At 43.5% G+C, this 22090-nt stretch overlaps 1 protein-coding gene across 4 annotated transcripts in view; it reads right to left on the reverse strand.

Annotated features, from left to right (window-relative positions):
* The window catches only part of LOC129826380 (oxysterol-binding protein 2-like), an 83063-nt gene that overhangs the window by 33466 nt on the left and 27507 nt on the right, over positions 1 to 22090 (reverse strand). Inside the window, exon 3 of one of the 4 annotated variants that reach the window (XM_055887055.1) lies at positions 19232 to 19309. The exons of 1 other annotated variant lie outside the window; for it this stretch is intronic. In XM_055887055.1, coding sequence (XP_055743030.1) covers positions 19232 to 19309 — 78 coding nt within the window. Of the gene's footprint in view, positions 1 to 2029; positions 2615 to 19231; positions 19310 to 22090 lie in introns of those variants that run through there. 2 more of the 4 variants (XM_055887056.1, XM_055887057.1) reach the window with 2 other exon arrangements.

The raw sequence follows: 22090 nt of genomic DNA on the forward strand, positions 1-22090 counted from the left end.
CTGCATGCATGATGACAGGGTCCATGAGATATAGCAATTCAAGAGGCCAGAAGGAAAGTTAATGAAAAGACTGTGGATGCGGTCAGTTACAGTGAAACAGTCTGTACTGAGTTCTACATGGTTTCTGGTCACGGTTTTATCTGATAGTAGTAGGGTCAGGACCATACCAGTATCGTGATACTTGTTACTATCGTGATACTTGTTACTATCGTGGCAAGGATTGAACTTCTTTAGGAAAACAGCCCTAATGTTGGAAACAAACATCATGATGTTGTCATTGAGTCACATTTCCTTCCCAAGCTATAGCAGAATATTTTACATACAGCAGATTTTTAAAGGACCAAGAGTTTAGTCTGCTTAGTGTTTTCAGTTATGCTACGGAAAACATATTGCAATACTGGCAGGGGTGACAGTAGATTTCATTTCTTACCAGTACGGTGTACACACCCTATATATTTTGCCGGCACACCATACCGGACCACCTTGCTTCCAACCCTGGATACTGGTATCGTCACAGCCCTTGCCTCGGCTTGTGCAAACCGGAACATCTCATAGGAACAGGAGACTATCTCCTTACCGGTACCGAACTACCTCCTTAATGCTATGACAAGCAGAGACGCATCAGGTCCCATTTGTAGTCTTTGACGTGTGTGTTGTGTGGTGTGGTGTGGTGTGGTGTGGTGTGGTGTGGTGTGGTGTGTGTGTGTGTGTCGAGTGGAGAGCAGAGATAGTACAAAAAGCCCAGGGCAGGAGCACACAGCTGTCCTAGTGAACCATCACTACCACCTCCAGGGGGAGAGAGGGATAGAGTGAGAGAGGGGGGAAAGAGGGATGGAGAGAAAACATGGTCATTGTGCAGTAGAGTCTACGGCAGGGGTAGTTTGGCTACCCTGGTCCTGGAGTGTCGCAAGCGCTTCATGTTTTTGATTTAACTGACCTGGAAGACGGTGTGTTGAATTAGGTGTGTTGAATTAGGCAATCATTGAACTGATCAATTAGCCTAGTTGGAACAAAATCCGGCAGTACCTACGGCACTGCTGGAACAGGATTGCCTACCCCTGGTTTACGGTATAAGAGACTGTGACCAATCAAAGGACCAAATTATGACAATAAAAAATACAAACTTTAACTGACATAATTTCAACCACAGCTCAACTCACTCAACACACAAACTGTAAAGTCCATGAATGGGTTCATCCCCATCACTTCACGTCACATACCATGCTTGGTTAGTTACACAGGCCTGCACCAACAGTCATACATTACCACTCTGACACACAACTGACATGGAGTTCCCCAAATAAAGTTTCAAAACTAAGAACCAAATCTAACCTTGGACTGATAAACTGCTGTTACAAATGTGTAATCCCCTAACAGAAACATAATGTAAATGAATTGCATATTCACATGGTGATAAAGTAGACTAATTTATTCAATTTACACCCCGAAAATAAATATAAAGTAACCCAAAGTAGATTTATGCTGGTACAGTTACTATAGTGCAGTATCACACACTGCATTGAACTGCATAAGTGTGGTCATCATCTCCATGACTCTGCGGAGGGGCTCTAGGACCCAGGGAGCCGCAAGAGCTAGCATCTTTACAATCCTCAATGTCATCATCATATGTGGACTACTGTTACTATTAACACTCTACTCACATACTGTACATGCACAGACAACTATGGCATGCAGATATACACAGCTAGGGGCTAGCTAGCATGTTGCAAGTTTCATAACTTCTACGTGCAAACACAAAGTGAAGCAGCCGGAAGACAGAGGGAGTGAATGGGAGAGGGAGAGAGAGAGGAAGGGAGAGGAGGAAGAGAGGGAGGGAGGGAAAGGAGTGGGAGGGGAGGCTGCATCCCCATGAACGCAGGTCCACCCATCTCAACTCTGCTGCTGCTGTGGATGGTCCAAAGCACTAACACCGGCCAGGCTGCAGTCGGACCAAGCGGCGCGGAATTGAGCCAAAAGCCAGAAAGCGCCGGTTCGATACAGAGAGATGGATGGATAAATGGATGGATACCTCCGAGGCATACGAGGTGGAGGAGGTGGCAGGCCGAAGTTTTCCTCCGGGGTGGTGTGAGAGGAGTGTGGAGGCTGTCTCCTCCTGAGGCTGAGCTGTAGCTGCTGTACTGACCCTGGTTCAGTTTACTGAGACAGCCCGAGTTGCAGAAGGAGCGGACCGTCCCTGGTTCCCAGCAGCCCCGGCCCTTCATCCCCCTCTCTCTCCTCTCTGCTCTGCAGGCCCGGCGCTCCCCGAGAAGCGACACTAGCCTGGGCCGCTACATCATCCTGGCGCGGGGGGGCGGAGGCAGCAGCGATTGTCCTTATTCAGCATTGCAGCGGGCACACGCACTGCTCACACACACATTCACACGCCCGCACGCTATGACAAGGGAAGTGAGGCAGGCGCTCCCCTCTTGCATTCGTGTTCTCTCCCTCTCCTAGCTTCGGCTCTTCTTCTCTGAAACGCTCTCGCTGCACACACACTCAGAGCACAGCACATTTACAATTCTCCTCCACATGCTTCTCTCAATGCAGTGCAGAGGGGAAAGGAGGGAAGGAGGGAGGGAGGGCGAGGCAGAGAGGAGATAGATGACTGCCGGCTGCCGAGACCTATAGAACCTAGACCAGAATGCATTACTACTTCCCCACTGCCATAGCCCCCCTCCCTCCCGCTGCTTGCCTTCCCTGCTTGACGGCATAAATCAATAGTTAACGGCTTCACTGCTGCACAGATTACAGTGAGCATTAGGGACAGTGCTTCAAAGATCACAAAACTACCACGGTGTACAGGTGTGTGAGGGATACAATATGATACTGGTGTTAACCTCATGTGGAAACTACAGTCAAGGACATACAGGTCAAACAATCTGTCATCTCTTTGCAGTCTTCAATAAAATATCTATCTACTGATCACCTCTCTGCTATTCTCTCTGCCTCTTTCCCACGACCAGTAAAGCTTTCCTGAAGAGACCAACAGTAGTGATCAGGCCACTGCGCAATTCTGACCTCCTCTAAAAGGGCAAGGTCAATGCAGAGATGTGATAGCAGAGATATACTACTGTTACTGTGGCTCTTCTCCTCAGCAGCATGCACTGCTGCACCCACAGCACAGTGTTCAGAAGGGGGGAGGTGATCATTTTAATACGGCTGCCAAGGGTTCATGCAGTGTACTGCATTTGCATTCCAAGGTGACCTTGACCGCCCACAAAGCTTTCTGCCTCCCTCTGTGTGCACGCACACACCTTGAGAAAGGGGAACAGTCTCACACACATGTATACCAACAATAACTAGGCTGTCCTCTGATCATATCCTCTGTTAACCTCTATAGGCTCATAACAGCAGCTATAGCGTCGCAATTCGCATACACATTGGAGCATGGCAACAGAGACAGTTTATTTATAGTGATCCACTTGAATTCTGCTCAAGCTGCTGCTGCTGACACCTCTGGGAAGGACACACTATGACAATGTGTGTTTGTATTGTAGGCAGCTGTATGAGCTGTCATTAACCATGTCATGGTTCCAGGGGTGCAACTTTCATTGGGGACGGGGATGGACATGTCCCCCCCGACATTCTGAAATTGCATTTTTGGCATTGGAATGTAATACAAAACACGGCAAGAGTGTGCTTTAGGACCAGGCGGACGCCTCCGAGCAGTCTGGTAGGCTGTTTGGAGTGTTTATCCGAATGGATTTACAGTGGTTCTTTGTATAAAAGTTGTGTCGTACTGCAACCCAGCTTGCGGGCTGTCGCAGAATTCTACGGCACGTTATTTAAGTGTCAGCCATTGTTGCCATTAATGCTAGTTAGTGCTAGTTTGACCACTAAAGGGCATCTTTGAGAAAACTTTTACATTTTTTATATTGGCTGTACAAGAGAAGTTAAAACCTTTTTTTGTAAGAACATAGTATATGGGATTGATTAAGAAATTTAGCTTAATTCATTTGATTAATATTATGGTGTTTCTATTCCAAGAAAAACAAAAAATTATACATCTGACAGACAGCGCCTGATTCAGTAACACTAAACAAGGATTAGATGGAGGCAGATGTTATAGGAAGAGACTTGGATGTATAACTGAGGGAAAGGTGGGAAGTATCTGGGCAACTACAGTACCTTTATTTAGCGAGAAGAAAATAGGAGAATAAGAAAGAGAGAAAAAGTTGTGTTAACATAGGGGGGTGGGGGGGGTGTTGACTGGCTTTCAAAAGTTGGTGCTGTACAATGTGACCAGTTGGGAGTAGGCTACTAAGTGACTGCGAGTGAAGAGCAATATAATCCTAACATTTCCACACCCTAATTGTAGTCTAACCAATACCCAAACGGAGATTCAGTGAAAATAAAAATCTCATTGATTTATCAATACCATTCCCCATGCTTGACTCAGAGCAGCGCGAAACGGTGCTGAAATAGTTGAACACACGCGGGTAGGCTATTGCTTCAAATTCTATTATAACAATTGGATGAATTTGGGTGTTCCAGTAAGCAACAATTAGTTGCCTTCATTAGCCTACTTTATTCTGAAAATAACTCCAGCACCGAGAAGAGAAAGGAGCCTTACATTTTTTTAATGATTTAACTAGGCAAGTCAGTTAATAACAAATTCTTATTTACAATGACGGCCTACACCGACCAAACCCGGACGATGCTGGGTCAATTGTGCGCCATGGGACTCCCAATCACGGCCGAATAAAGCGATTGAATTCACAACTGAATTTGACTGTTTTTCATATTGGCAAATCAACCATAAACACAGCATCTACCGTGATATTAATTTCCAGCAAGATTATTCAAGCCATCAACTCACTGATGGTTGAAGATGATGAGCGATCGGCAAAGGCAATCTGGAATCTGCTGGCATCAGCGTACAAGATCGCTCTAATCACAGTCAGAAAACAATTGAAGAAACTTGAGTGGAGTTATGGACTTTGCACGCCGCAAAACCAGTTTGGATTGAAGTATAACTTTTGTATCACTGACGCCTTTAGTGAGAGGTCTAATGCTTTAATATTTAATAATTTCTGCCCTCTGAATTCATATTCATTATATAAATAGGTCCATGTGCACCTTCATCAGATGAACCGCAACATGTCGACTAAAGCGATTTAATTCATGGATGCAATTGAAAGTTTTTAATATTGTGTTAGTGCAAAATAATCCTAACATTTACAAATAAAAATCTGATTGATTATCAAGACCAGTCCCCATGCTGTCATTCAGTGATATTTATTCCTATAGTAATTCGCTATGGAGCCATTAATATATTTAAAGTCCATAAACTCGGCAAGAGTCAACTGTCCTGCTGATAGTTGAAATAAACATCTGCATTTTGAAAGAGTATTTTTATTCTTTTTTTAATAACAAAAGCATAAAGATGTTGATGAAGAAATACTGTACAGTATATGGCTTACACAACATTTTGCAGTTGCATGATGTTTGTAGTTAGAAATGTAAAACTTTAGAGTACTTAATAGATAGCAAATTGGGGGGATTATTTAAAACAAAATAATTCACACCTAGCCAGAGCTATCCTTTTCTAAAGGTTGAAAAGTCTATTGTCCTGCTAATAGCCCATCGTGGAAACGTTGTTTACACCCATAGGTTTTAGAAGATCTCATACAATGGCTGTGTGCTACTCTCTCCACAGAACAGCGCAAACTGGCTCTAACCAGAATAGAAAGAGGAGTGGGAGGCCCCAGTGCACAACTGAGCAAGAGGACAACTACATTAGAGTGTCTAGTTTGAGAAACAGACGCCTCACAAGTCCTCAACTGGCAGCTTCATTAAATAGTGCCCGCAAAACCCCAGTCTCAACATCAACAGTGAGGAGGCGACTCCGGGATGCTGGCCTTCCTTTCCTGTGGCGGCCCTCATGAGAGCCAGTTTCATCATAGGACTTAATGGTTTTGTGACTGCACTTGAAGAAACTTAACTTTTAACAAGGCACACCTGTTAATTGAAATACATTCCAGGTGACTACCTTATGAAGCTGGTTGAAAGAATGCCAAGAGTGTGCAAAGCTGTCATCAAGGCAAAGGGTAGCTACTTTGAAGAATGTAAAATATATTTCGATTTGTTTAACACTTTTTTGGTTACTACATGATTCCATGTGTTATTTCATAGTTTTGATGTCTTCACTATTATTCTACAATGTAGAAAATGCTAAAAATAAAGAAAAACCCTTGAATGAGTAGGTGTGTCCAAACTTTTGACTGGTAATGTATATATTTACAACAAATATATATGGGGGATTTGAAACTATGCAGATAATTACGTTGATGGAAGCCACAATCTATCTGTAATATTAAAGCTGATCTAGCCCCTAAAAGAAAATGTGACCCCCCCAACATCTAAAACCAATGTTGTGCCCCTGTATGGTTCCACTTTTATAAACAGTGCATGTCTGTAAGATGGATAATAAAAAGCCATGTCAGCAGTGTCCTGAGATAAGGATTTGGAATAGCATCTCTGGTGCATTACTTGTGCGTGATGTGCACTACAGGAGGTTGGTGGCACCTTAATGACTGGAGCGAAATTGGTGGAATGATATCAAATAAAACAGTCTTATATACTGAAGTAGATCTGCAGTGAAGGACATGGTGATAAACAGTCTTATATACTGAAGTAGATCTGTAGTGAAGGACATGGTGATAAACAGTCTTATATACTGAAGTAGATCTGTAGTGAAGGACATGGTGATAAACAGTCTTATATACTGAAGTAGATCTGTAGTGAAGCACATGGTGATAAACAGTCTTATATACTGAAGTAGATCTGCAGTGAAGGACATGGTGATAAACAGTCTTATATACTGAAGTAGATAAGTAGTGAAGGACATGGTGATAAACAGTCTTATATACTGAAGTAGATCTGTAGTGAAGGACATGGTGATAAACAGTCTTATATACTGAAGTAGATCTGCAGTGAAGGACATGGTGATAAACAGTCTTATATACTGAAGTAGATAAGTAGTGAAGGACATGGTGATAAACAGTCTTATATACTGAAGTAGATCTGTAGTGAAGGACATGGTGATAAACAGTCTTATATTCTGAAGTAGATCTGTAGTGAAGGACATGGTGATAAACAGTCTTATATTCTGAAGTAGATCTGCAGTGAAGGACATGGTGATAAACAGTCTTATATACTGAAGTAGATAAGTAGTGAAGGACATGGTGATAAACAGTCTTATATACTGAAGTAGATCTGTAGTGAAGGACATGGTGATAAACAGTCTTATATACTGAAGTAGATCTGTAGTGAAGGACATGGTGATAAACAGTCTTATATACTGAAGTAGATCTGTAGTGAAGAACATGGTGATAAACAGTCTTATATACTGAAGTAGATCTGCAGTGAAGGACATGGTGATAAACAGTCTTATATACTGAAGTAGATCTGTAGTGAAGGACATGGTGATAAACAGTCTTATATACTGAAGTAGATCTGTAGTGAAGGACATGGTGATAAACAGTCTTATATACTGAAGTAGATCTGTAGTGAAGGACATGGTGATAAACAGTCTTATATACTGAAGTAGATCTGCAGTGAAGGACATGGTGATAAACAGTCTTATATACTGAAGTAGATAAGTAGTGAAGGACATGGTGATAAACAGTCTTATATACTGAAGTAGATCTGTAGTGAAGGACATGGTGATAAACAGTCTTATATACTGAAGTAGATCTGTAGTGAAGGACATGGTGATAAACAGTCTTATATACTGAAGTAGATCTGTAGTGAAGAACATGGTGATAAACAGTCTTATATACTGAAGTAGATCTGCAGTGAAGGACATGGTGATAAACAGTCTTATATACTGAAGTAGATCTGCAGTGAAGGACATGGTGATAAACAGTCTTATATACTGAAGTAGATAAGTAGTGAAGGACATGGTGATAAACAGTCTTATATACTGAAGTAGATCTGTAGTGAAGAACATGGTGATAAACAGTCTTATATACTGAAGTAGATCTGCAGTGAAGGACATGGTGATAAACAGTCTTATATACTGAAGTAGATCTGTAGTGAAGGACATGGTGATAAACAGTCTTATATACTGAAGTAGATCTGTAGTGAAGGACATGGTGATAAACAGTCTTATATACTGAAGTAGATCTGCAGTGAAGGACATGGTGATAAACAGTCTTATATACTGAAGTAGATAAGTAGTGAAGGTCATGGTGATAAACAGTCTTATATACTGAAGTAGATCTGTAGTGAAGGACATGGTGATAAACAGTCTTATATACTGAAGTAGATCTGTAGTGAAGGACATGGTGATAAACAGTCTTATATACTGAAGTAGATCTGTAGTGAAGAACATGGTGATAAACAGTCTTATATACTGAAGTAGATCTGCAGTGAAGGACATGGTGATAAACAGTCTTATATACTGAAGTAGATCTGTAGTGAAGGACATGGTGATAAACAGTCTTATATACTGAAGTAGATCTGCAGTGAAGGACATGGTGATAAACAGTCTTATATACTGAAGTAGATCTGTAGTGAAGGTCATGGTGATAAACAGTCTTATATACTGAAGTAGATCTGTAGTGAAGGACATGGTGATAAACAGTCTTATATACTGAAGTAGATCTGTAGTGAAGGGCATCGTGATTGATAGCCCCCTCAATGTAACATGATGCTTCGTGCTTAGGGATTGGGAGAGGGGGTGTAGGGGTGGAAACAGTTCACACACCCACCCACACACCCCTGTGGCTATAATCCCCCCCCCCTCCCCCAACCCGTGGAGGAGGGAATGACAGTTAGTGTTACAGCAACATTTCTAATAGCAGCAACATTTCTAAAAGCCTAACGTGAGAAAACAGGGGCTGTGGATTTAGAGCTATAATAGTGTATCAGTGAGAGAACCGAGGGTGCTGTTGAGTGGTGGCTGATGGCTCCCAAATACCACCCTCTTCCCTATAAAGTGCACTACTTTTGACCATAGCCCTACAGGCCCTGACAGGCCCTGATCAAAAGTAATGCATTATTAAGGGAAGAGGGTGCCATTTGGGATGTATCCAGTGTGTTGGGGAGAAGGTGTGTTCTGTCGTAAGTAACTCACGTATGTCCTAAGTCTTATACAATGAGGGGAGGGAAACAAAGCCAGCTACCTCCAATTAATATCACTTGACCTGCATTTATTATTATCTCCTTTAACAGAGCTACGGGTAACAGCGCAAAGACAACTGAAATGGGTTCCACCGATGTGTGTGAGCGAGTGAGTGAGTGACTTAACTACGGTAGCAATGGTCTCTGAATGTCATGTACGTTACGTCACTTCATCACAACAGTAGGATCCAGCAGAGAACATGCATTTTCCATGGAGATGAGAGAAAATGTTGCAGTTATAAAGCTAATTTCCTGCGATTCTATGCATTTTCCATAGCTATTGCTGTGTTCAAGTTGACTGGATGTTCTTTGGGTGGTGGACCATTCTTGATACATACAAGAAACTGTTGAGCGTGAAAAACCCAGCAGCGTTGCCGTTCTTGACACACTCAAACCGGTGCACCTGACACCTACTACCATACCCCGTTCAAAGGCACTTAAATCTTTTGTGTTGCCCATTCACCCTCTGAATGGCACACATACACAATCCATGTTTTAATTGTCTCAAGTCTTAAAAACCCTTCTTTAACCTGTCTCCTCCCCTTCATCTACACTGATTGAAATGGATTTAATAAGTGACATCAATAAGCGATCATAGTTTTCACTTTGATTAACCTGGTCAGTCTGTCATAAAAAGAGCAGATGTTCCTAATATTTTGTTCATTCAAGGTATGTCCATTATATTTTTTACATACTTTATATCTGGTTACTGCGTTTGAGAATAAAATTCTCACAGCCCCAATCAAAGAACTTGGTGCTCATTAGTTCTAAACCCACTCACTGAAGTGTCTAAGTTCAAAAGAGCAAACATTTCTCTCTGAGAAAAGGGAGCAACATTATAAAAAAGAAAGGTGGTGTTATGGATGAAACAGTCTCTGGACAAAGATGGTACTAGTTATGGTGATGGCAGCCAAATTGAATGGAATGTTAAAATATATATATATTGTTTTTACATAAAGGACCAAGCAATGCCTACTACAAACTAAGTGAGCATGGCGATTCCCTCTGAAATATGATCTCCATTCCTGCCCTCTCCCTATGGGCTGATCTCCTCCTATGGTGATACGTCAGTCATCAAAAGGAGGTTTAGGATCTTAACCATATGGTTAGAGCAGAGAGTTACTGCTTCTTGCCTGAGGTTGGGCCTGGCGCTGCTTTATTGCAGGGGGTAATGTATTGACTTGATGATTTGGCAATTACAGGCTGACACAACACTTCATATTAATGTCCCACGGAGCACCGCACAATTATAGCTGCCCGTCAATACACTATACCAACGAGTCATCCCAGCTAGCAACTACTGAATGAATATGCATAGCCACTCGCTACACACACAAACACCAAACTGAGAATAATCTGAAATAACAAAATGTAACTCCAATGACAACAGTTATCAGAAAAGACTATATGGAGAGGAAAGGTGACAGGAAGAAGGACAGGACAGGTCCTTGTCTACACTGAGCCTGGTGCCAGGTTTGCCCTCTTGTGGTGAGGGGGAAGGAAGGCACAGGTTTCCCAGCAGACCTCACGAAGCTGCTTTATTCTGTGTCCCAACGGCACCCTATTCCCTACATAATGCACTACATTTGACCAAAACCTTTGGCCCATGGTCAAAAGTAGTGCACTATATAGGGAACAGGGTGGCATTTGAAGCAGCTTCAGTGTTCCTCCCCTGCTATTCCCATCCGGATGAAACCCCTCCATGACCCCCAGCCTCAGCCTGCCAGGCCTGGCACAATGCCCAGCTGGAATAGTGATCCTCAGCCTGCCAGGCCTGGCACAATGCCCAGCTGGAATAGTGATCCTCAGCCTACCAGGCCAGGCACAATGCCCAGCTGGAATAGTGATCCTCAGCCTACCAGGCCAGGCACAATGCCCAGCTGGAATAGTGATCCTCAGCCTACCAGGCCTGGCACAATGCCCAGCTGGAATAGTGATCCTCAGCCTACCAGGCCAGGCACAATGCCCAGCTGGAATAGTGATCCTCAGCCTGCCAGGCCTGGCACAATGCCCAGCTGGAATAGTGATCCTCAGCCTGCCAGGCCTGGCACAATGCCCAGCTGGAATAGTGATCCTCAGCCTACCAGGCCAGGCACAATGCCCAGCTGGAATAGTGATCCTCAGCCTACCAGGCCTGGCACAATGCCCAGCTGGAATAGTGATCCTCAGCCTACCAGGCCTGGCACAATGCCCAGCTGGAATAGTGATCCTCGGCCAGCCAAACAGAGAATGACTGAGTAAAGCAAGTCACTAACTAGCAGGATAGGCAACTGTCTGATCTTACTGTACATGAGAATTCAAGACCGACTTCAACATCAGGGTCCTGAGACATGATGATGTGTCAGTCAGTCAGAGCCCCAAGCCATGCAGATGAAAACTAATCTAGATAAGCCACGGAACAACAATCCAATTAGGAAGGAAACCAGAGCAAACCAGAATACCAAAACCCCCAGCTATACCTGTCATAACCCAACGTGTTAGGAGTTTAGAGGTTTCCCTGTTTTAGGGGGGGGGGGGGGGGGACACACACTTCTTCCATCTATGCACTGAGTGTGTGTGACATTCTACATCCCAATGGATTGGTCTTTCAAGCAGCACAGCATACAGAGATCCTCATTGGACACTTAGGGCTGAGGGGGTCATGACATTTTGTCACCCGGTGATTGTCAACCAAAAATCTGCCGGTCTCTCGGTAACATACCATTAATTAAACATAAACACATTTAGCATCTCCTGGCTTCCACACATGCAGACCTTTGGAACATCTACATTTTAAAAGTCTAATAAATACATTTAATATAGCCTACACCTTCACAATAAATCCATTATTTATTTTAGACCAGGGGTGTCAAACTCATTCCACAGAGGGCCTAGTGTCTGCAGGTTTTTGGTTTTTCCTTTCAATAAAGCCCTAGACAACCAGGTGTGGGGAGTTCCTAAATAATTAGTGATGTTAATTCATCAATCAAGTACAAGGGAGGACCGAAAACCCGCAGACACTCGGCCCCCCGTGGAATGAGTTTGACACCTGTGTTTTAGACAGTTCTAAAGAAACATGATATGAAGAAAATGTAATGTATTTCAGAAGAACAGAATACTATGAGTTGTCCTTATATTAGGCCCTGATCTGGCTTTGCCATTTGGCTGTGGGCTATACAAGTTCATTTAGCAGACAAGATTTGCTTAGAATTCCATGGCATTATTTTTTTATTATTTTATAGTATGAAGGACAGAATTGAACATACAGTAGCTGAATAAAATAGAAAGGATGTTGTTTTCTTCAAATGATTTCTGAGGGAATGCGCACATGCAGCTATTCTGTGTTGAGCGGTTAACAAAGAAACAGGTCCTCCTATATGCTTAATTTAGAGTTATTTATGAAACTTTAGTTGGGATACAAACGTTGGCCTATATGTTTCAATTTTTAACATTCTAAGGCTGCCTGATGCAAATCTAATGATGATTTGAAAAAAAGTCACATGAAAAGCATGAGCTCAGCTTTGTTTCTTGCATAGGCCGCACACACTTCAGTCTCTCATTCACAATTTGACAAGCAATTGATAATGCCTCAAATTTCCCGGCGGCATCCCCCTAATGTGCTCATAATGCCCCCTAAAAAAAGATCCCTGCGACCAGTGGCCGTTGTGCCCTTGGGCTGAATATAATAATTATGATTCCCTTCTCCCGACTGTACTCCGAAGCGCATCTCACTCAGATATATCTATTCTTATTTGCCAATGCCTGTCACGTGATCGGGTTCTTCTCACAGGCATCTATCTCAGCTCCGAAGTAAGCTACAAGTGAAGACAGACACATCATACTCTGATGCAATCGCGCATGTCATTCTTATCAATTTCAAAAAAAAGTGTTACTGTACATAGAGATTATTTTTGACAATATTATATCGATACTTTGATTTCCATGACTGATCAAAACAAATGTTACCACGCTCTCTAGCATCTCTCTGCAGAAGACATATAGTGAGAAATACACGACATGACCAAACGTATGTGGACACCTGCTCGTCAAACATCTCATTCCAAAACCAAAATCATTAATATAGAGTTGGTCCCCCCTTTTCTGCTATAACAGCCTCCACTCTTCTGAGAAGGCTTTCCACTAGATGTTGGAACATTGCTGCAGGTACTTCCATTCAGCCACAAAAGCATTAGTGAGGTTGGGCGATTAGGCCTGGCTCGCAGTTGGCGTTCCAATTTATCCCAAAGGTGTTTGATGGAGTTGAGGTCAGGGTTCTGTGCAGGCCAGTCAAGTTCTTCCACACCGATCTCGACAAACCATTTCTTTTTTTCCTCTCTTTTTACCCCAATTTCGTGAGTATGATCTTGTCTCATTGCTGCAGCTCCCAAACGCGCTCGGGAGAGGCGAAGGTCGTGTATGCAACCTCCGAAACATGACTTGCCAAATCACGCTTCTTATTAACACCAGCCCGCTTAACCCGGATGCCAGTCGCACCAATGTGTCGGAGGAAACACCGTTCAGCTGACGACCGAAGTCAGCCTGCAGGTGCCTGGCCCGCCACACAGAGTCGCTAGAGCACGATGAGCCAAGTAAAGCCCTCCCGGACAAACCCTCCCCTAACCCAGACGACGCTGGGCCAATTGTGCGCCGCCATATGGGACTCCAGGTCACAGCCGGTACTGACAGTCTGGGATCGAACCCCAGGCTCTATTGACGCCGCAACAAAGTTCTTTGAAGAACCTTAGTGTTCTTGGCACTGAAAATTGCCCCGAAAGGTTCTTCCAAGAACCTCATAGGAGGTGGGGTTCATTGAGGAACTTCATTAGTGGGTGGGGTTTCTTGCAGGAACCTAACTGCCCAACTGAAACATTTGGATTTTAACTTCTTATGGCTGCAGGGGCAGTATTGAGTAGCTTGGATGAAAAGGTGCCCAGAGCTGCCCAGAGTAAACTGCCTGCTCCTCAGTCCCAGTTGCTAATATATGCATATTACTATTATTATTGGATAGAAAACACTCTGAAGTTTCTAAAACTGTTTGAATGATGTCTGTATAACAGAACTCATATGGCAGGCAAAAGCCTGAGAAAAAAATCAACCAGGAAGTGGGAAATCTGAGGTTTGTAGGTTTTCAACTCATCGCCTATCGAATACACAGTGGGATATGGGTCATGTTGCACTTCCTACGGCTTCCACTAGATGCCAACAGTTGTTAGAACCTTGTCTGATGCTTCTACTGTGAAGTGGGGCCGAAGGAGAGGGGATTGAGTAAGGTCTACCATGACCTGAACATGCGCTGAACATGCACATTCATGTGAGAGCGAGCTCTGTTCCATCGCACTTCTGAAGACAAAGGAATTCTCCGGTTGGAACGTTATTGAAGATTTATGTTAAAAACATCCTAAAGATTGATTCAATACATCGTTTGACATGTTTTTACTGACTGTTACGGAACATTTTGACATTTCGTCTGCTTTTAGTGAACGCGCATCGTGACTTTGGATTTGTTTACCAAACGCGCTAACAAAAGTAGCTTTTTGGACATAAATGATGAACATTACCGAACAAAACAAACATTTCTTGTGGAAGTGGGGTTCCTGGGAGTGCATTCCGACGAAGATCAGCAAAGGTAAGTGAAGATTTATAATGCTATTTATGACTTTTGTTGACTCCACAATTTGGGCGGGTAACTGTATGGCTTGCTTTTGTGGCTGAACTCTGTTCTCAGATTATTGAATATTGTGCTTTTGCCGTAAAGCTTTTTGAAATCTGACACAGCGGTTGCATTAAGAACAAGTTTATCTTTAATTCTATGTAACACATGTATCTTTCATCAAAGTTTATGATGAGTATTTCTGTTATTTGATGTGGCTCTCTGCAATTTCTCCGGATATTTTGGAGGCATTTCTGAACATGGCGCCAATGTAAACTGAGGTTTTTGGATATAACTATGAACTTTATCGAACAAAACATATATGTATTGTGTAACATGAAGTCCTATGAGTGTCATCTGATGAAGATCATCAAATGTTAGTGATTCATTTTTATCTCTATTTCTGCTTTTGTGACTCCTGTCTTTGGCTGGAAAAATGGCTGTGATTTGGCGGTGACCTAACATAATTGTGGTGCTTTCGCTGTAAAGCCTTTTTGAAATCGGACACCGTGGTGGGATTAACAAGAAGTGTATCTTTAAAATGGTGTGAAATACTTGTATGCTTGAGGAATTTTAATTATGTAATTTTCTGTTGTTTGAATTTGGCGCCCTGCACTTTCACTGGCTGTTGTCATATCGATCCCGTTAATGGGATTGCAGCCCTAAGAAGTTTTAAAGGACAGCAGGTGCAAAATGTAACTGAAAAATACATTTTAAGATCTCTTTAATTGACGGTAAGGTGTGTCCCTCTAAATTGATATTGTTTTATGATGTAAACATCCATCTTTTCATATTTGTGCAAATCTTTCTAAAACAGAAAATGGACAATTCAATGGATATAAAACCAACAAAGAGGTAAGAATATGTAGACTATAAGAATATGTTGAAGGCTAGCTATATTGGGTGCAGTTGACTGAACTACTCGCTTTTGTGTCTGTAGGTATGTAGACGAGGACACATACAAAATTATGTCAATTGCTATTCGTATGTTATGCAGATCACATTTACCATCCTCCTCCCTTACCTCTTTAATGACAATCCCATAGGCCTCTACATTATGGACAAGGTATGTGTATGAAAACCATATCAACATTTTTTTTTTCATTCACCATTCACCACAAAAACCAAGGTATGAATAATGTGTGCATGCCTTGTTAAACATCTGTAAACATTTTTAAAATGTTGGAATCCCAGACTTCACCCTCCCTACACCTCTGATGAATATAACAAGAAACCTGTTTGTTCACCATGCACTGCAAAATCATTCTGGCTGTGGATACGGAAAACATCAACACATTAACATCAACATGCCAGAGGATATACACATTGGGGCTCTGCTGGGAATTTACCTCATATTTGAATTGTTTTATTCTGCTTTGCCATTAAATGCATAATGAACAGTGACAACTAAAATATTGTGTTAATAGTAGTTATTGCTAAGTGTATTGTTATTAATAAAAAGAAGGGTTAGAAAAGAAAAGGCCAAAAGGTTCTTCGAGGATCCATTAAAAGTGGTTCTTAAAAGAACTTAGAGGTTCCCCCACAGATTAAATTTGAAGAACCCCTAAAGGTTACTCCAGGAACATTTTTGTTTTAGATTGTACGATGCCTTAGAACGCTGCACCATTCGGGGGGCCTTCGACAAAACATTTCTGTATGGACCTCGCTTTGTGCACGGGGCATTGTCATGCTGAAACAGGAAAAGACCTTCCCCAAACTGTTGCCCCAAACTGTTGGAAGCACAGAATCGTCTAGGATGTCATTGCATGCTGTAGCGTTAAGATTTCCCTTCACTGGTCTAAGGGGCCTAGCCAAACCATGAAAAACAGCCCATGACCATTATTCCTCCTCCACCAAACTTTACAGTTGGCACTATGCATTCGGGCAGGCAGCGTTCTCCTGGCATCCGTCAAACCCAGATTCATCCGTCAGACTGCCAAATAGCGAAGCATGATTCATCACTCCAGGGAACGCATTTCCACTGTTCTAGAATCCAATGGCAGCGAGCTTTACACCACTCCAGCAGACGCTTGGCAATGCACATGGTGATCTTAGGTTTGTGTGCGGCTGCTCGGCCATGGAAATCCTTTTCATGGAGCTCCCGACGAACGGTTCATGTGCTGACGTTGCTTCCAGAGGCAGTTTGAAACTTGGTAGTGAGTGTTGCAACTGAGGACAGATGATTTTTATGCACTACGCAATTCAGCACTTGACGATCATGTTCTGTGAGCTTGTGTGGCCTACCACTTCACAGCTGAGCGGTTGTTGCTCCTAGACATTTCTACTTCACAATAAAAGCTAAAGTAGGGCAGAAATTTAACAAACTGACTTGTTGGAAAGGTGGCATCCTATGACGGAGCCCATTGAAAGTCACTGAGCAAGGCTATTCTAATGATAATGTTTGTCTGTGGAGATTGCACGGCTGTGTGCTCAATGTTCTATACATGTCAGCAGCGGGTGTGGCTGAAATAGCCAAATCACTAATTTGAAGGGGTGTCCACATACTTTTGTATATATTATAAATGTTTGGAACATCCAATCACAATAAAATTGCAGTATCGAATCAGAATACATAACATATCGTCACCTAAGTACCGTGATCATTTCCAATTGGGAGGTTCCTGGCTATTTCCAGCACTACTAGATAACACTACCCTCTCGCTCTCTCGCTAACGCACATCAGTGTAAAATGTAACAGGAACAGAGCGAGCCATACACTGGCTCTTTATGAGTTTTGGCACCAGCCCTGTGCCTGCGTAATAAGGGAGGGACTGGAATGTCATCATTGTCTAGTCCATGCAGCGGTTTCCCCCAATGGGGTATATTTAAAGACCATTCAAAGCACAGGTGCTAAATATCTGGGACACTGTCTACCTTATGTCACCTCTGAATGGGATAGGAGGGGAGGGAGAGAAAAAAACTGAAAGAGAAGAGGGGAGGAAGAGATATTGCGAGGGATAGGGAAGCCAATGACTTTTTTTGAGAGAATGCAGTGGGAAGGAAAACAGGGTGAGACACAGATGGAAGTCGGATGACAGACTGGAAAGAGTTGAGGGATGAGTGAAAGAGAGAGCGAGAGCGAGAGAGATGTGTTGGCATATCAGTGCAGCGGGTCCTGGAGTTCTGCACTGTTCATCTGCGGAATGTGCTGGTTTAGAAAGGTCAGACTTAGTGTGTGACAGCACAGCTTCAAACTCAGACTGACACCCTGCCCAGAGCACAACAGCAGGCCAGCAGGGAAAGACAGGGAAAAGAGAGGGGGGGTGAGAGGTGTGGAGGCGAGGCATGCTGTTGTCCCAAGAGATCACTTAACAGGGAGGCCACTATTCCAGCATACAAAACACCCACCTCTCACAGCATGGAGCCATACACATCACCAAGGACTAGAAAGGGAGGGAGGGACTTGAGCTACTCTCACAGCATAGAGACACAGAGACGGAATAACAACAGACAGTGGGAAAGGATAAGAATGGAGAGAGAGAGAGACAGAGAGCGAGACAGAGAGCGAGACAAAGAGCGAGACAGAGAGAGAGACAGAGAGAGAGACAGAGATACACTAATGGTGTCCTAGTTTGAAAACAGTAGCAGGGTAACTGGACTGCCAATGTGTTACTGATCATAGAGCTTCTCTCTCCTCCACTACTCCCAACCCACCTCCATAATTCTCCTCTCGACACAGCAACGGCTTCGTTCAGCTTCATTAGAGGGACAGGATCACACTCCCAAACAGCCGGTGTGTGTCTCTGCCCAAGCCTGTAGGTCTGAGCCCAAACAGAAAACACAACCCAGACACACATTTTAAAACGAACTGATTAGAGAGGAAAAAACCATAAGGACCATCTGTCAGTTTCCCCATGTCATTCTGAGCAGGTTGTTATATGTGTTCAGATCTGAAACACATATATAAAGTACTGAGATACAAAATTGAGCGCAATACACACAAATACAGAGATTGATCAAATGTATGTTAACTGATTTGCTCTCATTTACACTTACTAACACACGCACGCACGCACACACACACACACACACACACACACACACACACACACACACACACACACACACACACACACACACACACACACACACACACACACACACACACACACACACACACACACACACACACACACACACACACACACACCTGAACAAAAACATCCAGGAAGCAGGAGTCAGGTCCATCAGTTGAGTATCTGAATATAGCAGAGTGTTGGAAGAGACAGTGGGAATAGCAGCAGCACTGTGTTCCACCATGGTAACCAGGACAGAGACAACATGATTGACTCCCCCTCAACTCCACCACAAACCAAGCATATAGGGGACAGTAAATAGCCCAATAACCTATACACCACACACACATGCATAAGCACACACACGCACACTCAAACAAATAACCAACCTACCCCAACTATATCCTCAACCGTTTATCTCAGATATTCAGTTGAATGGAGAAAAAGCTGTACTTACTCACAGGTCTGACTGTGCCTGAAATCCTGCTCTTGCCTTTTCCCCTGTCAGGTCCAGTCCCAGTGGGATAGAGGAACTCTTTAGGAATGGGAAGAGGTACGGAGCATGAGTTGAAAAAAGCAGAAAAAGGTCATTCCATTCAGAACTGAGTCCCTCAGAGTGAGAAGCACAGTAAATTGCATAGTGAGACAGAACGAGAGTGGGAGAGAGAGAGAAAGAGCGAAAGATAGAGTGAGCAAGCAAGAGAAACAGAGAGGGAGTGAGCGAGAGAGGTAGAGAGAGTGTGAGAGCGAATGTGGGGGGAAAAAGCAGGGAGATGGCCAGGGAAAGGAGACGGGAGGGAGTGTAAAGAGGAGGGAGAGTAGGAGAGAGAGGGAGAGAGAAGGGGAGGAAGAGAGAGGGGGAGAGGTAAAACAGAGGGATGCAGTGAGGCATGTTCCATCATGCTTTCCTAATCAATCCCCACACTATCCCCTTAGATATGCTCTCGGTTTTAGGACCACAGACAGAGAATTACCATTCACTACTGTCCACTACCCACCCAGCCTCCTCAGTGGAAGGGGTGGGAGAGAGGAGATGAAAGCAGGAAAAGAGAGAAAGATGTAGCCTACTTGTATTGTTATGCGAGAGAGTGAGGGAGGATAGAGGGCGGGACTGTGGAGATGTGTGAGAAGAGGAATGTCGCGTGGATGGATGCTTCCCATCCCACGGGACCGTTCTAACAGACAAGGGGTGTACATAAACAGAGGTGTGGACAGGGATAGACATGGGAAGGGAGGGAGCGAGTTGTCCCATAAAGCTGAGCTCAGCGGAGGGCAGGCAGATATTCCCTGGTCCCCTGGTTGTACTGGTCCTAACCTACAATACACAGATGAATCAGTTCACGCTTCAGCAAACAATGGAATGGAGGGGTAGTCAACAACAATGACAAATCAAAAAGAGTAATTCGAGGCAGAAAGCAGTTGGAACAATCAGCAAATAAAAGCAGAGATTGATTTATTTTAGCTCACTTTAATCCATTGTACAGGTGAGAAGGTGACTGACGTTTCAAAGTCAAGCTGACGTCTTCTTCAGCTTGATGTCGAAACGTCAGTCACCTGCTCTCATTCTGTACAATGGATTAAAGTGAGCTAAAATAAATCAATCTCTGCTTTTATTTGCTGAGTGTCGAAACTCCTTTCTGCCTCAAATTAGTCAAGTGTTTCTTGATAAACTCTTCTCACAGAAATGAATCACTCACTACCGTACTGACCCCACCAGCCAGGATCCACAGATTACATATGCAAAAGCATATGCTCTCACTCGTCACACACACCGCAGCAGCACCACCACAGCCTACTCACATACAGAAGATTTGTGTCCGGTAACAGACTCATCGACATAGCGTATCGAGCGTTTAGCCAGTCAGATCAATGCATGGCCATGGCCTTCACTGTGAATCACTTACTTAGAGAGGCACAGAGCTCTGGTCCCACACAGAGTTGGAGAGCACACATAGAGGGAGAGGCTGCGTCCCAAACAGCACCCTATTTTCAATATAGTGTACAACTTTTGACCAGAACCCAATATGGGCACTAGTCAAATGGAGCGCATTATAAAGGGAATAGGATGCCATTTGGGACACAGCCATGGACAGGGAGCCTCCTCTGTGCTGCTCCCCCCACCTGACTGGTCCCGTTCTTCTGCACCTCAAGCAGCCCAATCAATTGGCTCCTCCTGCAGCTCCTCCATTAGTCTAATCTAGCAGGGAGGAGAGGAGAGGACTGAAGGGGCTGCATGGAGCTGCATGGCGAGACCAGGAAGGAAGGCAGCTGCCCAGAAGCTGCTTGATCTCCACATAAATGGCAATTCAGAGCAGAGCTTCTAACACGGATGATTCATTGCCAACTGCTGCACAATTTGTTTACCTTACTCTTGTTTATTATTTGTGTTCTACTACACATTTTCTTGAAATATTTCTCATTGAATTCATATTGGTTATCAAACCAAGTGGGAAATGCATTGAGTTGGGAATATGAGGGGAATCACTGTCCCCTGCTGGCTGCTTACGTAACACAGAGTCTGCACATGACTAGCCATTTATTAGCCCTAACAGCAGCGCTTGACTTTTTATTTAACCTTTGTTTAACTAGGCAAGTCAGTTATTAAGAACAAATCCTATTTACAATGACGGCCTACCAGAAGGCAAAGGGCAAAAGGCGGGGACGGGCGCTGGGATTAAAAATAAAAAGTAAATAAAAATATAGGACAAAACACACATCACGACCAGATGTGGGCAGGAGCTCCCCGAATCAGAGTACCCGCACCTCACATTTTTCACTTCTTGAGTTGTGGCACTTATAGAATATCAGCTCAAAATGATGGAGTTCCAGCACCTAAATATAAACAGCATCTATTTAAGTCCAAGTCAAGCACTACCTGACAGCCAGTTGTGCCTCCAGAGGATTAGTTCTGTTCAACCATGGCAATCCTGACTCCATTAATGAAGAAAGATCAGCAGCAGCTCTGTCACTAATTACAGATTAAAGAGGAATTGACTTCAGTTAGGAGCTGCTGTGGTGGTCATGCCTGCTTTGGTGTGAGTCTGTCCACCATCACAGATGAATGGTTTATGGATCTAGTACAGACAGAGTCTGAGGAAGACAGAGTACTGGAGGCAGGGGAATATGTAAGGGATATTAAAGGCTCTATTGGGTCTCTGCTGAGAGGGAAGGATCAAAATAAGAGTGAGAAGACAGCTAGCGGTAGTGAGAACAAAGAACACAAGCAGGACTGGTGATGAAAGGTGTTTAATGATAATGTGTGTGTGTTGGTTCCTTCCTCCTCAGGAGATCAATAGGAGGTGGAGAGGATGTGACA

Source organism: Salvelinus fontinalis, chromosome 28 (genome assembly GCF_029448725.1).
Source record: "Salvelinus fontinalis isolate EN_2023a chromosome 28, ASM2944872v1, whole genome shotgun sequence".
Lineage (NCBI taxonomy): Eukaryota > Metazoa > Chordata > Actinopteri > Salmoniformes > Salmonidae > Salvelinus > Salvelinus fontinalis.